The sequence below is a fragment of the Condylostylus longicornis genome, unplaced genomic scaffold (genome assembly GCF_029603195.1).
Source record: "Condylostylus longicornis isolate FDR11 unplaced genomic scaffold, ASM2960319v2 ptg000040l, whole genome shotgun sequence".
In the NCBI taxonomy this organism is placed as follows: domain Eukaryota; kingdom Metazoa; phylum Arthropoda; class Insecta; order Diptera; family Dolichopodidae; genus Condylostylus; species Condylostylus longicornis.
The window spans coordinates 14,925,575-14,943,729 of record NW_026578009.1 but is presented as its reverse complement, the minus strand read 5'-3'; the positions used below and the strand labels follow the sequence as shown (position 1 = coordinate 14,943,729).

General features: G+C 30.9%; 1 protein-coding gene across 1 annotated transcript; it reads right to left on the bottom strand.

Annotated features, from left to right (window-relative positions):
* Positions 1 to 12,297: 12,297 nt before the first annotated feature.
* Positions 12,298 to 15,084, bottom strand: LOC129609824 (uncharacterized). Its single transcript, XM_055521947.1, has 4 exons — positions 14,918 to 15,084; positions 13,222 to 14,218; positions 12,658 to 13,113; positions 12,298 to 12,582 (listed from the first exon to the last, which is right to left on the bottom strand). The coding sequence occupies exons 2-4, from the start codon at positions 14,191 to 14,193 to the stop codon at positions 12,298 to 12,300; spliced, it is 1,713 nt and encodes a 570-aa protein (XP_055377922.1). The 5' UTR covers positions 14,194 to 14,218; positions 14,918 to 15,084.
* Positions 15,085 to 18,155: the final 3,071 nt, after the last annotated feature.

Here is an 18,155-nt window from a genome sequence, read left to right as displayed (position 1 = left end):
ATGCTCAGAATTCTTTTTCAAAGTACAAAAGATGCAGTTCACTCTCCCCTTTTCAAATGCAAAATAGTGAAACAATTTTCGGTGAGAATCTTAACCATTAGCCTTAAGTCTGGACTGCTCAAGGAGATCAACTTTCTTCCCTATTCTCTGAAAAACATACAAATTTCTCGGAATGAACTATTCCTGGGAACCATCAGTCATTCTTATCTCCATTAAAACCATTAAAAGCAGTTAAATTTAATTTAAAATGACAAATCTAGCTAATAAGCCTTGCACTATTCCTCAAATAAGTTCCTCAATTAACCCTTACTTTTATTGGCATTTACCGTACATAATTTAGGTGCTAATAATAATGCATTGAATTAATATTTTTCAGAATTTTAAATTTTTTTTATTGGTTTTAATATTTTAATTCGTATTCGGATTTCTAATATTTTATGCACGCGAAAATCATCAATTTTCTTAACTTTTAAACCGCATCTTTTTTTCTAACCCTTCATTTTAATTCAGTGAAATAAGTTTATGTGTTTTAATTTTTCAGTTTATTATGAAATTTAACCATGTCTGATTTTTTTTAAATTTAAAAATTCTTTTATATTTTCACAGTATAGTAAAAAATAAGCTCTGTAGAAAATTTTATAGTTTTCAAGGAAATTTAACTACACGAAACAAAAAACTATAACGAACACACCGAAGAAAAACTATAAATAAAAAAACCGAAATATAAAAACCCACATAATTTGAAAAGTTTGATGGGAAGTTAAGCAGAAAAAAAAAAAAACACAACATAAAAATTAGCACAAAAAAGTTTTTGTAATAAAAATGTCTGGCCATCTTTTACTGTTATATAATGCTTTTCTATAAAAAAAAGTTAAAAAAATTCAAAAAAAAAATTTTGTAAATTTAAAGCGTCTCGCTCTCGCACCTCTTCTATTTTCTATGTGGTTATATTTTTTTATAAAAACTGTCTGAAATTTAAAAGCATATTAATAGGCGTTTGCATAAAAAACAAAATTACGAAAAAAAAAAAAATAAGCCACAAAAAAAATTCTATGAAAAATCTCAAATAAGAATGGGAAATTTCAATAAAGGCTAGAAAATTTTTAAATTTTTTTTTTAACCTATATGACAAGATCTTTGACCAAAGATCTTTGGTTTTCTTGTTAAAAATTAAAAAAAAAAACAGAATTTATTTAATTAACAAAATATCGGTTAATGAAAGTACACTGTTATTAGCTAAAAAATTCATTAAGTTTTAAAAATGTTAATTCATTTAATTTTATTTTACTTTTATTTTATTTATGTTTAGCTCAAACATTTACAATTTACAAATTACATTATACAATTTAACCTATATGATAATTTTTATTGTTATTATTAAACTTTAACTTAAAATTAATACTACTTAAAAATACCTGAACAAAAGTTGCCTAGCTAGCAAAAAGTTCAACTTAAAAAAAAAAAAAAATTTTTTTAAACTATGAAAACATTTACAACAAAAGATTGCAAAGTCAGCAAAAGTTAGTTGTTATTAATGTAGGTCAGAAAATTATTAAATTTATTCTTCAAGTACAATAAATATTATGTATGATAATAATTGAAAGTTAGTGACCTCATAAAGTGTACAACTAATGTAATTTTGCAAAGAGGGTATTCTTAAGTTGAGTCTTCGTTAGCGATAACTCCTCGCGAGAAATGTATTTATTAACAGCAACTAACATTCGAGAAATAAGTTCATTAATCCCATAATTTGTGCAGTGAAAAGGAAGATTAAAAATTTTGTTATTACGAAAACGAGTGACACTATTTAATTGAGCTTCTATAATATTTTTAGCATATGTAAAGTTTATGCGGCTCATAAACACTTGCACAATAAACAAAATATCAGCAACAATTCTTCTACTTTCAAGTGTTTTCATTTGAAGTAATAATAACCGATCTCCGTATGGTGGGAGAATAATAGGGTTTTCCCAATGAAAACTACGAAGAGCATACCTTAAAAAGTTTTTTTGAATTGCCTCCAATCTATTGATGTGGTCCCGGTAAAAAGGAGACCAAACCTGACTTGCATATTCAAGATGTGGTCGTACCAAAGCCACAAACAAAGTTTTTATAACGTAGGGATCATTAAACTCCTTTGTATAACGCTTAACGAAACCTAAGACTGAATTAGCTTTACTAATCACGGCGTTATAGTGCTGTCTAAACGTCAACTTTTCGTCAAATACAACCCCCAAATCTTTAATAGAACTAACCCTGTTAAGATTAGCTTCATTCAAGACATAGTTGGAAGTTATAGTTAAGGAACGACGAGTGTAACTAACAACGGAGCACTTAGAGACGTTAAGGGAAAGATTGTTAAAGTTGCACCTATTAGCAAAAGAATCCAGGTCCCGCTGTACGAGCAAGGTATCAGTAGCGCCTCCAGCGAATAAAATCTGAGCGTGTTCACACAACGCGTTAAAATTACCACCGAGAGTATCGACCACTTGACTTTCAACACGGTAAATAAAATTTTCTACTGAAAGTCGGGCGGTTCCCTCAAATTTAATATCCCAACCAGAAATAAGTCCTGAAATCTTACTACTACCTGAAGATAGAGTACTATCGCTAGGCCGAAAATCGCCAAAACGCGAAAAACTTGTGTTTCCACCGCGGTCATTAGTGTGAAACGTTGGACCCTCACGCGGCCAATCAATGTCTTGAGGATTAACTTGTGTAACTGGCACCTCCCGACTCGAAGTTTCTAAGTCACGAAGCCGAGCGGTGATGTCGCGTAACTGGGACGCCAAATTATCTTGGATAATTTGCGAAATACGCGCCTCCAGGCCTTCCAAATTTTCGGTCAACGTAGCCTGACGTGCCGTTACAACAGCAGATACAAGGTTCCTAATTCGGCTATCGTCATCTACAGCAGGAGCGCCACCGGACGGGCCAGCATCCGCACTCGTTCCAGGTACAGATTCCGAATGACTCGCGCCAGGATTACCATTAGACACATCAACAGGAGCAGCACTGGTCCCCTGCGCCAAATTTTCCGAGGAAGCATTCGCTCGGGATTGTGCACGCGAACGGGTATTAGCCCCCACGGCTAGAGCCGAGCAATCTTTACTGTTACACACTGCCCTACATTGCGGACACGTAGAGTTACGCTTGAGCCACGTCAGCAAACAGTTACGATGGTACACGTGGTTGCACGCGGTTTTCAAAGCACCCGAGTTCAATTCAATGCTTTCACGGCAGATCGTGCACGAGCCAGCATAAGTTGGCATATTATCCCCACTGTGGCGAAGCGGCATGATTACACTAATGAACGTTTAGAGAAAAGAAAAACCCACTAAATAAAAATAAAACCAAGAATACGTATTATACTTTGGGCCGCAAAGCCCAAAAAAACCTGAACCTGAACCTGAAAAAAAAATTTATATATTCAGGTTCCCAATTCGGAACCAAAAAAAATTAAATTTATAATTCAAAATTTCCTTCTACTAAGGAACAAATACTACAATCTTTAAATTAAAACTAGATAAATTCAATAATTTCAAATGAATCAATTCCACTTCCAATAATTCAATTAATAATAATGAAGTAATAATTAATATGAGGTAATAATATATTGATATGCACTCCTTAAGTAAAAAAAAACTTATACAGAGTGCCCCAAAATAATCTAGGTAAATTCAGTAATCCTGTATAAAAACCCAGTCAATTAAAGTAGTTCAAATAATAATACAATTAATAATAATTAATAATAACAAACAATAATATATATGAAGCAATACCAGATTTGTATTCACTTCTCAAAAAAAATCAATAACAATTCAAAAAAAAATTATACAGGGTGCTTCAGAAATAATTTCAACTTCAGAAACAGTTGACAAAAAAAAATTATACCGGGCAACACCAAGTATCGGTTGCACGAAGTACAAATCAAACTAAGTAAATAAAGGTAAAGGTAAGTAAGCGTATACAACAATAGAGTGTACACGCGCAAGGTAACAAAATTCAATTTGAATCTGACAATACAAAGGAAAGATTATCAGATCCAATCAAGATAATATAAAGAACAAAAAAAAATAATGTGACAATTCAAAGGAAAGATTGCCAGCAAAAGATATAATCAAGATGATATGAAAAAAAAAGATAAAAAGATAAAATTGTTTAATAAATATTTGCATTCCCAATATGGGTGTCCTAATTTTCAAGGATTTAAAGAAAGCATTCGTACAAACATGCACAATGAATGACAGTGCAGAGACACACACTACTTAACAACACTCCACAAAATTAAGTTCACAGCGGTTCACAACCAAACTGCACTCGCGATTTGGTACAGCTACAAATAAATGAACAAAAAAAAATCACCTTTCAAAAAGAATACAAGACAAGGTGAACAAGCAAAAAAAAATAATACGCAATCGCGGGACAAAAAAAAAATAATTTTTGGGTGTCCCCCTGAGTCCTCGCGGTGTTGTTGGAAGCCTCAGTTTCGGGAGCCCCACGTTGGGCGCCATTTTCTGTTATGAAACTAGTGTTGTTTGATGTTTGGGGGACGACCTGGCAAATAATTTTGTTTTTATAGTAGTTTATAATTAATATTAATTTCAAAGATCCTTTTTTTGGCAAAAAAACACAAAAAATAAAGTACATACACTATAAATTAAATTTTGAAATTAAAAGTAATATAATTATATAAGGACTATATTATTTATATTTAATATTTTTACTTATTTCTTATTAAATTGGGATTTTTTTTTATATTAATTTAATATTTAAAAACTTTTTATATACAGTGAGCAACAAAAGTCTTCGCACCTTTCTGTTTTTACGATTTGTGGATAATTTATAAAAAAATATAAACGTATTTTTATGAAAGTAATATAAAAATTGAAAGTTTTATTTATTCTCAAACTCCTCTTAAAATATAAAAAAAAGAAAATCATAATTCATTAACAAACTTAACAAAAAAGAAAAACATAACAAAATTCATTGCAACAAAAGTCTTCGCACCTTAATAAAAAAAACTTAACTATTTATACATTTTAAATCAATTAATATTTTGTTGGGTATCCTTTCGCATCTATAACAGCTTGGAGTCTTCGGGGCATTGAGTCCACCAAATTTTTGGTCTCCTCGCGAGTTATTTTACTCCATTCTTCTTTTAAAACCTCTACTAACTGCGGTTTACTGGAAATATTATGTTTCCTTATCTTTCTGTCCAACAAATCCCACACATGTTCGATAGGATTTATATCCGGAGATTGCGGAGGTGTTACTAGCATGTGGGGAGTGTTGTACAATATCCACATTTTGACTTTGTGGGCTGTATGCTTAGGATCGTTGTCCTGTTGGAAATAATAAGAATCACTAAGCTGCATTGAATCGGCGCTCTGCTTTAGGTTTTCCTTAAGAATTTGCAAATAAATATCTTGATTCATTGTATTTTCAATGATTTTCAAGTTTCCAACCCCACAGGCTGACATACAGCCCCAAACCATTACTCCTCCACCCCCATGTTTAACTGTGGATTTCAAATTTTTTGGATTCAACGCTGTGTTTGATTTTCTCCAAATAGAAACTTTTCCATCTGAGCAAAAAATATTGTATTTACTTTCGTCTGAGAATATTACTTTATTCCAAAACTCAATCGGCTTGTTTAAATACATTTTTGCGAACTCTAACCTTTTTTTTCTGTTACGTTTATTTATTAAAGGTTTATTTCTCGCAGTGCAAGACTTGTAACCACCAGTTTTTAATGTGCGGCGAACAGTTTGAGGGCTAATATCTTTGTCAAATTGTTTCTTAATATTATCAGCTATTTTGGGAGCACTAATTCTGGGTGTATTGTTAACTATTTGCAAAATTTTCCTTTCTTCACGATTAGTTAACTTTTTAGGCCTTCCACTTCTGTGTTTATTTTCTACAATATTCTCGTTGCAAAAACGTTTTATAATACTGCGAACTGTAGACTTGCTTCTTTTTACGATTTCTCCAATTTGATTGTAGCTTTTACCATTATTATGCAGATTTAGAATAATTTCTCTTTCAGCTACTGTGGTTTCTTTTCTCTTTGGAATATCCATAACTAATAACGTCCTGCAATCAAGACCTCTAAGCACCTACTGAATTTAAAACAATGCGGCGTCTATTAAATAATTTTAATAAAGTTTTTCGAATTCAATACGTTTGGTTATAGTGATTTCTGGCGCTGTTATTGTTATTTTCTTAACTGTTAATTTTTCGAAGAAATGTATGAGGGTGCGAAGACTTTTGTTGCGATGAAATTTGATTTGTTTTTTGTTTTTGTCTTATAACGAAGTAATTATGATGTGAATGTTTTCTATTTTTTTACAGAAACTTAAAAATAAAAAAAACTTTCAATTTTTATATTACTTTCATAAAAATACAGTCATATTTTCTTTAAATTTATCCACAAATCGTAAAAACGGAAAGGTGCGATGACTTTTGTTGCTCACTGTATATTTTCTGCTCTTCTTCATATTTGTACTACCTTTCTCGAGCTCTATCTTTTCACTAACTGCCTGTCTTTTTACAATTCTCAACATCAAGAAGAAAAAACAAATTCTACCAAACATGCATACATATCAAAAACTCGAAAATTCCTAACGGTAGTATCGTACGATACACAACTAGAAATTTCGATTTTAAAATTTCAATAAAAAAAAACCCAACAACAATAATTCAGATTATAACACAAAAAAAAATTTGCATGATATGACATTTAACACTAAACAGGATTCCACCTAATATTTAATACAATTTGTTCCCATGCGACACCAACATGGTCATGCACACACCTATAATTCGCATTAGAATAGTATATACCATATAAGGGTTAGCAAACAATTAGAATATTTCAAATCAAAATGAAAAAAAACTACAACAACAATTTGCATTATGCGTATGAGAAGAGAATAGAACGAAAAAGAACAATAAAAAAAATTACAAATACCAATAAGGTACAAGTATACTTATGCGTAAACATGCAAATCATGCGATGTACGACTGTACTTATTTTTTTTTTTCTGCTATGAATAGGTATGTTTGTGAATAATAATGTGTATACATATACATAGGTTATATGCATGCATACAAAATTATTATGTTAAAGCAAAAAAGTAATTCTTATAGAAAAAGAGGCATAAAATCTGACCACTGTTTTAAGTTGTATTATTGAAATAATTATTAGGGATGGGAATTTTAAATTGCGTTATTGCTACCTAGAATAGAGCAATTTATGTAAAATTAAAACTTATATGCATGTATGAAAAATTTCCTTTTATCTTGAAGTTAAATTTTTCCCATAAAAAAATTTAGTTTTGCGAAGGAAAAAAAATGTTAAGTGCTTATACCTAGCCCTTAACACGATAGATCTATTTCAGGGAGGGGTCGACCAATATAGTTGGGAAAGTAGTCAAAATTTTGCGGATTTATGTTAAAAATATTATTCGAATAAGCGCTGGAGAAAAATTTTTCAAATAAATCTGAAATTATTTGTGGATCATTTGTAGTTTGATTACCATAAGTCATAAAGTTTGGAAATTGATCAGATTTCCTTTTAGAATTAACAAACTTCCAGAAAGATTTGGGATTTTGCTTTAATTCCAAAGAGCAGCCTGACAAATAATTACTATAACTCACTTCACACATACGTTTAAACGAATAAAATAAATTTATGAAAGTAGAATAAGATTCAGAGCTCTGAGTCTTAACATATTTTCTCCACGCCTTATTCTTTTTATTTCTCAATTTTTTCAACTCAATTGAGAACCAAACCGGACTTGAATCAATACTCTTATTACGCGTTTTAATATACATGTCATAACCATGTAAAACGACATCATAAAATTTCTTTACTGCTTCGTCAATAGGAATATTACAAAGTAATGCCTCGAAATCCACCGTAAAGAAATAATTATTTAGACCTACAAAATCAGCTCTAGCAAAATTATATCTAAATGATGTATTAGGCTGAGAGCTTATAGTACTATCATAGTTATAGCTAAATCCTATCGGAGGGTGATAGTTGTCAATTTTAGTTAAAGGCGTGAAAACAGGAGAGTGAAAGGCATTAACCCAATCAGAAGTAAAGATAAGGTCAAGTATTCTACCACTAGAATTAAAAGTGTTGGAAATTTGTTGTAAATCATAAGAATTAAAACCGTCAATAAGTGTTGCTTCAGCATTAGAAGATATATAAGCTGGCGTCATATAATTTTCCTCATCGACCGATTTCCAAGAAATATGAGGTAAATTAAAATCACCACAGATAATTAAGTCATCCTCTGCATTAGCCAGAGACGAAATGTAATCAACAGCCTCCACTAAATTGTGATAAGTTTCACACGAAGAGTTAGGAGGAATATAACAACAAATAAAAAATAAGGACTTTTTGGCAAAACGAATTTTAATTGCAACTACTTCCAAAGATGGGAATTGAGATAAATTAACTTCAGACGCGTTAAAGATATTTTTCAAACCTAAAAGAACTCCTCCACCCTTGGGTATGTTTACATTGTCAGAAACCGTATGAAGTCTATCTTTCCTAAAGACCACATAAGAGTGATCAAACAACTCTAATGAGTCAATAGAATTATGCAACCATGTTTCAGACAATAAGTAAACATCAAAGTCAAGCAACAAAGAGTTTTTATGGATTTCGTTCGTTTTAGTCCTAAGGCCCCTTACATTCTGGTAATATAACGAAAGCTGTTTTAATGACCTTGTTGAACTATTACCAGAATCAGTCAGATAGATTAGGTTAGAGTTATTACGTCGAGTCGGAGGAACGAAAAAATCTATAATTTGCATCTCTCATTCGTTGTATATATTCAACCCATCTACTTTTCATATGATTCCTGTATGTTTCTAAGTCTTTGTCAACTTGAAGAGATGATACATCTAGAGTCTCGTGAAATTTTTTAAATAATTTAAATAAATGTGCATATTCAGTAGGAAGACCCTCACTCTGAATAAAGACTTTCAAACTTATCCTAGTTTTACCTTCATGATGAACATTGTCAGAGGCATCATGTAAATAAGCAAGGAAAAGTCTCACATTGTCATACACGGCTCGATCTCTAAATCGCGATAATACGTAAACGCTGTCGCCCTCTTCAGCCGCTTTTTTTGTCATACGCACTATAGGAGGAAGAAGCGGGTTGGCAATACTTTGAGTTACAGGCGCCGGAAACGATTTTACAGGAATAGCTGGGTTACTAGAAATGCCAGATGCCTGCCCACTAGCTAATACAGAAGAAGAACCCGTGAAAACATCCCCATGAACAAAATTAGGATAGTTATTCTTACTATTTTTAATAACATTATCACTATTAATATTATTACTATCATTATTCTTATTACGATCACTATTGATATCATTACTATTATTATTGATATTATTATGATTATTATTATTATTAATATTATTGTTATTATCATTGTTGTTATTGGTATTCGTATCATTTATATTCACATTAACTCTTAATTATTGATACTCACATTAACATTATTGTTGTTATCATTATTGTGATTAATATCAACATCATTATTAATATTATTACTGTTATTGTCATTGCAAATATTATTGTTATTGTTATTAAAGTTATTATTATTATCATTACTATTAATATTATTACTATTATCATTATTATTGCTATTATTATCATTATTATTGTTGTGATTATTGTTATTGATACTATTATTGTTATTATTATTATTACTATTAATACCGTTATTATTATGATACTTATTGTTTTTGTTGTTTTTGTTGTTGTTTTTGTTGTTATTGTTGTTGTTTTTGTTGTTATTGTTGTTGTTTTTGTTGTTGTTACTATTATTATTTTTATTATGAATATTGTTACTATTTTTATTATTATTATTATTGCTTCGGGTGTTATTGGCATTTCTGTTGTCTTTTTTGCTATTATTATTAGTACTGTTTTTACCGGTTCTTTTATTGTAACTACTGACTTTGCTTTTTGAATTCCTAACCTTATGATTTCTATTTGTTTTATGATTCAATTTATTAGAGCTGTTATGGTTAGCATTATTTTTCTTAACATTAGATATATTATTTTTATCATTATTATTATTACTGTTATTATTGTTGTTATTAATAATATTGTTATTATTATTGTTATTACTATTATTAATATTATTATTATGACTTTTGCACTTCTCAGCCATTTGCTGGAAACATTTATCTATCCCCAACGCGATGTTATATTGTTGGGGATCAGGCTCGGTCGGCCATCTTTGGCATAGACTTCACCTCTTTCGTATTTATCATGTTAGTTTTCCTCCTTTTATTCAATATTTAGAAACTCACGGACGATTCTGCAGCTGTCTAAAATTACTGCCTTTTGCATTCTTTCAATAACTGACCGGTTTAATTTAAGTTTTATGACCCCCTCTGCTGTTTTCTTCGGAATTAGACCTGTTGTTGAAAGGATGATTGGTATGATTTTAACGTCGTCAACTCTCCATGCGTCTTTGATTTCATTTCCTAGTGGTATGTATTTCTGAATTTTTTCGGTGTTTGTGGTACTCAGGTTGTTATTGTTGACCACTGCTATATCTATAAACATCACCTCTTTGTTAACCTTGTTGTGGATCACTATATCGGGTCGGTTGTGGACGATGGTATTGTCAGTTACGATCGAACGATCCCAGTAGATTTTAAAATTTCTATTTTCGGTAACTGCATGTGGGGAATATTTGTAGTACGGCTCATTTGTAGTTTCGAGGTCCATCATTTTCATTAACTCTATATACAGGACCTTCGCCACGTTATCATGCCTTAGTTTGTACGCTGTTTGAGCAATAACACTGCAGCCTGCTAAGATATGTTGTATTGTTTCTTGTGTGTTTGAGCATTTTCTGCATTTATCATCTGTTATTGATGTATCTCTAACAACGTATTTAAGATAATTTCTGGTGGCAATGACTTGGTCTTGAATCGCTATCATAAAACCCTCAGTTTCTGCAAATAATTTTCCTCTTGTTAGCCATTTGTTTGAGAGATCTTGGTCAATATTTTGTGTTCTTAGTTCATTTGGGTGTCTACCATGTATTTCTTTTGCTTGCCATCTACTAATCAAGTTTTGTATACCATTTGGTGTTTCATCATTTCTGCTGTGATTTAGATTGAGAATGGTGTAATTGTTGTCGGCACTGACTACTACCCTATGTAGGTTTGATACGATGGATTTATCTAGGAAGTACTTTGTTATTTGTTGTCTTTGTTTTTCTTCCATACTTTTAATATTTATGATTCCACGACCTCCTTTAATCCTTGGGATGTTAACTCTCTCTACCGCAGGTTTAGGATGGTGGTATCTATATCGGGTAAGTTCTGTACGAACCAATCTGTCTAAACCCTCCAAATCAGTTGCATTCCATTTAATTACACCCGCAGAGTATGTGATTAATGGGATAGCGTAGGTGTTAATAGCTTTGCACAAGTATTTAGAGTTTAGCGATGTTTTCATAATGCTAGTAAGTCGTGCACGGAAGGTGTTTCGTAAACTTCGCTTAATTTCGACATGATTAGTTTGTTTGGTCTGCTGCATACCCAGGTATTTGTAGACGTCATTTTCATCCATTGCTTTTATGATATCTTGGCTTGATGTTTGGTACTCAATCTCTTTAACCAGTTTACCTTGGCGGATTGTGAAGGTTTTGCATTTATCGACGCCAAATTCCATGTTGATGGCCTTGGAAAAATTTTCGGTAATTCTGAGTTGCTGTTCCAGTTTTTTTGATGAGCTTGAGTATAGCTTCAGATCATCCATGAATAGCAAGTGTGTGAGTCTTATAAGGTAAAGTAAGGTAATTTCGTCATGTTAAGAGACTTCTTTGGTTTTTTAGATCTATATTACAAATATTTGATGTGTATAAAATTCAAATATTATTTTTTATTAGTTTGAAATATGTATAAAATTATACTGAACATTTGGAGACAGTTAGATTATAAACTATTATATTTTTTTAAATTACAAAATATCTCCAAAAATCAGCTAATTTCGTCACCAAAATCATTAAATTTTTAATTTCGTCATGTCGGGTTGCTAATTTCGTCATGATAAAAAAAAATCAGTTGCTTTATTCAATTCAGTTTTTTATAACAAAAAATAAATATCACATTCCATTTATTATATAAAAAAAAATTACTTAAATTAAAAATAAAATAAATTAAATTAATTTTCAAAACAAAACATAAATTAAATTCATTTTTAACAAAAAATAATTAAATATTTAAAACAACAAAAAAATTTAATGAAAATCATTAAAAGAATAAACACCTCGGCTGTTTAATAATAGCGGATGATTTAATTTTTTAATAATATCTTTTTTTTGATACACAAGGATATCATCTTTTTCAGGCCAACGCCAATTTGTACCACTCATGGTCATTGTTTTTACTTTAAAATTTTGATCATTTTCAATACTCAAAATTATCCCTGGATACTTTTCCTCTTCGTACAATACAATCACGTAATCACTTACATTTATTTCAAGTGAAGCTGTTTTTATATTTCCCTCATTAATCTTTGTTTTCTTTTTTTCTTTAAGCTTTTTTTCAATATATATTTTTCGTTGATAATTTAAAAATTCATCAGCTGTAGCAACTACCGGTGTTAGCTTCCGCTTGACTGCTTTTTTGTGTCCACTCTTTTCGATTTCAGGCCAAAATAAAGCTTTTTTAAAAGGCGTTGAATATGTAGTCCCATTAGTGTCATCATTAATAAATTGAGGTTCAGGAACTTGTGTTACATCGTTTTCTATAAGAGTTGTTATCTGATCGATTTTTATATTTTTTTCACTTGAATTTTCATGGACGTTATTTTTACTCTCTAAGACAGATGATTCCATAAGTGCTGTAGGTGATGCGGGTTCTTCATCAGGGTGAATTACTAATTCCATTATATTATTGCACTCTTCCCAGACTGAATCGTCAAATATATTTTTAATTAAAGTTTGATTATATTGAGTTGTATTATCGGATACAACACAGTTATTTGATTGTATTTTATTTTGAGTAGACTGCCATATATAAAATAGGCTCTCGTCTTTTTTGCATCCTGTCCACTTTAATTCTGTATTATTTTTAAAACTTTTAAGTTTGGTTTCACCTATTTCTTCATTTAATATTGATAAAAAAAACTCATATTTATTAGAATTAACATTATTTTTTACTTCTTCAGGTATGATCTGATTTACATTATATTCCTTATTTTGTGTTGTAATCAAATTGCTCTTTTGTTTTAATATTATACCTTTTTCTCTACAAAAATTGGTCAGATGCAACGAAATATGTGATGAGTGGCCATCTAAAAATAAAATTATTGGTAATTCAATTTTTTTTTCTAATAAATATGGATAAAAGCAGTTTGTAATGTATTCATAAAATGTTTGGCAAGTCATCCATCCTGAATCTGAACTACCTATACCCCATGATGTTGGCATTTTTCTTACAATATTCGCAGGAATTCTTTTGTATTGAAAAAGTACAAGGGTAGGCATAAGTTTTCCAACTGCCGATGCCCCTATTAAAACTGTTAAGCATTCTTTTTCGTCGTTTGCCGAACGAATATAGGTATGAGTTGATCCTTTCTGGGCAAGTACTTTGTTACCTTTTGGACATAAAAAAAATGCTGTTTCGTCACAGTTAAAAATCCTTTCCGGGTTAGATAAAACTTGTTTTAATTCCGAAAAATTTTCAAAATAATTTGAAACACTTTGAAACCACTTTTTTAAAGATTCCGCTGTTACGTTGGCTCTTCCTGTAGTAAGAGTTTGTGAAACTCTTTCAGAAATATTCGGATTTCGATTCAAAAATCCTTTATACCAAAATTTTCCAGGCATACCGTTTTTAAATTTATTAGGCCTATTTATGTTTTCAGCTAATTTGGAAACACTTTGTAGTAATTGAGATTTAGTTACTGGAAACCCTCTACTAGCTAAATCCAGAATCCATTTTACTAAAGTTTGTTCCTCTGCTGCAGTTAAAAATGAAGGAGCTCCTACTTGTTGTTGGTGTCTCTTAAATTTTTTATCTTGCAATGTGGTCCTCGGAATATTAAATTTTTTCGATGCTGATCTCACACTCATCCCATTTTTAATTTCTTGAAGTGCGCATTGTAGTGTCTTTTCTGAATATTTTCCCATATTTAATTTTTTTAACAAAGTTTCACTAAAACAAAAAGAATGTTAATATAATCGACTAATAAGCGTAATGTAATAATAATTTCTCTACACCAATATTTAAAAAAAAAGTATTGACAAAATTAGAACCTTCAATAAATTAAATATCTTAAGTGGATTTGAATTTCGTTGCCATGACAATTTTACCATTCTCGATGTAATTTAATATTGAATTTCGTCACATCAAAAAATGGGCCTGAATATAAAATTTTTTACGGCAAAATACTTTAAATTAAACGACTAATGTTTAAAATAACTACATTAATTAGAATAAACACTTTAATTAATTTTTTTTTCACTTTTCTTTAGGATTTTTTATTCAAATTCTTCAACAAAATATGCAATTTGCCAAAGCCAAAGAAAATAGATTGTGTGTGTGATACAAGATTAAAAAAAATGACGAAATTCGATATTCTGGTTATAAATATTTTAAACAATGATTTTGCATTTAAAAATTTTTGATATTTTAAGTTTTAGATTTAATATTTATATTTTTAAATTATTTTCATCAACCACTTAATTTCGTCACTCTGACGAATTAATATCTATTTCTATAAAGTCTGGTTTCTAATTTCGTCACTAAGTTTTTTTTTTCAAATATTTCACTTTTTGAATTTTTTTTTTTTCTTAAATGTTTATTTAAGTATAATTTGTCAAAACAATATTAAAAATTTAAGAAATTTCATACCTTCCAGTAGATCCAGTCTTAAGAAAAGTTGTTCTCCGCTTAACAGAAACACTAAGAAAACTAAAAAATTTACGCGCGCAAATTTTTGTCAATTTTTAATGTGACATATTTTTATTTGTCATTTGACAAATTCAATAAGGGATGGGTTTTTTTTTTAGTTTAAGTATATTTAAAAGTAAAACTGGTTTAAATTTATTGGCAATAGATGGTGTTTTCTTATATTTTCCAAATATGTAAAAAAAGCACGAGACATGACGAAATTAACAACCATGACGAAATTACCTTACTTTACCTTATTTGGTGTTAAACCCTTTATCTCGAAGCCATATCCTGTGTTGCTGAGCAGTGTAGAGAGTGGATTAAGGGCCAAGCAGAAAAGCAGAGGACTAAAACTATCTCCTTGGAAAATACCCCGTTTAATAGGTATTCTTTCCGATGTTCTTTCACTGCCAGGGAGTTTTATAACTGTCGACCATTTTGACATTATGTGACTAACGAACCCGATGATATTTTCGTTGATTTTATATATTTTCATGATTTCGATTAGCCAGCTATGCGGTACCATGTCGAATGCTTTTCTGTAGTCGATATACGCCCCATAGATATTGCGTTTTTTGTCAATTGCCTGTTTCATGACCACCGCATCTATTGTAAGCTGTTCCTTGCATCCCAGTGAACCCTTGCGGCATCCTTTTTGTTCTTCAGCGATTATATTGTTTTTTGAATAGTGTTCCTCAACCATTTGGGTGATACACGTTGTTGTTAATTTATAGAACGTATTTAAGCACGTAATTGGTCTAAAACTCAACGGATCGCTGTTTGTTACATTTTTCGGCTTCATGAATGTGAGGCCTGTACAAAGAGTTTCCGGTGTTGAACCTGGGTCGTTAATAAACTGGTTTATATAGCTCAACATTAACGGATGCAGTGATGTTAATTGTTTTAGCCAGAAGTTTTGGATTTTATCGTTACCTGGACATTTCCAATTTTGGAGCTTATTGACGCTGTTTTTAAATATTTCGTTGCTGATATTTGAAATATTTCGTTATTAATATTATTATTATTATTATTATTATTATTATTATTATTATTATTATTATTCTTATTATTTATATTATCATTATTATTCTTATTATTATTATTATTCTTATAGCTACTTATATCATTGCTCACCAGCTGATCTTCACAGAGCGTTCTTCCTTTCAACCGTCTACTCCACTTGGCCCAACGTCTCGATGATTTCTGGTGCCGTGATTTGCTCGACGAGTCATGATTGTTCTTAATTTTATTGATATGAAAATCCCAATCCTGTGTAGACCACTTTGTACCAAGTCTGAACACTGTATCGGTTGTAGTGGACACATTCGGAGTGGATGCTTTTTGTTTAGGTTGTAATGTAACATTGGCATGATTTACACTAGCAATCTCGTCAAATAAACTCAATGTATTCATGGTCGGAACTTGGGCATCATTTCTTTTATTATGGTCGCTCATCAACTCCTTTAGGCTATCCAGTTGTTCTTGTAGATCTTGGATTGAGGGGACTCATTGAAATACACATATAGCGAGTCCACCCTCTTCGCTAGAACTACGTTATCATCATGGAGGTCTTTTATTGATTGTTTTAGAACCTCAGTTGATTGGGAATTAACATTTTTCACCTTCTCTTCAACTGCAATCGTAAGTACATCTTTAAGATTGCTTAGCTTATCTCTAACCCCGCGAAGAATGCTTTCTTTCACCTCACTCAGTTTTTCAATAGAGGCATTTGCATGGCTTGATAATAAGCTGTTAACATTATCAAATGACTTAGCCATCTCGACGAAGTTAGCGGAGTTAGCGTCTATTACACTAAGTGACTTTTGAGCTAGACCTCTTTTGTTGTCGTCTAGCTTTGACAAGATTGGCGAGCAATCTGTCATGAAGCGTTCTTAATTGTACTTCAACGTCCTGGCAGTCCTTACATATGAAAAATTGATCCATATAGGGATGGTACCAATCCCTATCAGCCCCGATGCACAATCCATGGACTTGGCTCCCGCAAAAAGCTCTGCACTTCACCATTTTCGATTTGTTGTCATAAACGGTGCAAGAAGTGATGTTGCATTTGTTACTCATGATTGTAGGTACAACGAAATGTAAATTACTGAAGAAATGTTAATGGCAGCAAATAAAATATAATACGTGAATACGTCCCAAGGTAACTTTAGTTAAACAATGTGACAATGAAACAAGAAATAAAAAATTTTTACTAAAAAACATTTTTAATTATGTATTTTTTGTTATAAAGAACAAACACACGTCCGATCTTATTGAGTTTTAAATTAAGAATGAGATACTTGCTTATAATATCAAGTATTTTATTAAGAAAAATTAGCTATATTAAGGGCCTGGTCGTCTACCTCGTTATTGTACTCGGAAAGAAAGAAGAAAGTGAGTAACTATCACATACTTGTGAAATGTAATTTTCGAGTGAGTAAAATACATACAAAATTTATTCACCACTTTGTTTTCAGAAGTCGATAAAGATGTTCGGTCGATAATTTGAGAAAAAATGCAAGAATCCAATTGAAAAAATGAGCAATCTTATTTGAAAAAGAAAATATCCATTACAACATACTGCGAATTCTGATTTGAAAATCAATAAAAAGTGAGTAAAAAAGCGAGATACACGATCAGGTATTGTTGAAAATTATGCATTTAATAGTCTAAATTGTTATAACTAATTGTAGAAATGAATTTAAGCCGAAAAATTACAAAATTCACTGAATTTTCCGTAGAACTCGGTATTCAGTAAAATCTTTGAAAAACGAATAAATTAACGAATAAACATCCCTGGAATTCTTTCATTCTGATTTCTAATTTATTTTTCCCTTCGCTATTTAATATTTTTTTTTTGGAACTTTTGCTGAATAAAAAACGTTCTAATCTCTTTTTCATGTTCTTGGTTTAATAAAAGTTTTTCAATTTTTATTTAGAAAAATAGGAAATTAATACATTAAAAATAAAAAAACCAATAAAAAATTTTCGCATCCTAATATTGTCTAACAACAAAAAATGCAGTGATCTAATGGAAAGCAAAAAATCTCGGAAGCTAAATCTGTTTCGTTATCTTGACGTAAAAAAAAAATCCTTCAATTTTTTCAATATGAATTGTCATAGAAACGTGCTTTTCATCCGATTTCTATGCATACTTTTTGATTCATTGTGCGATGAATTCGCACATAAAAAATCAACG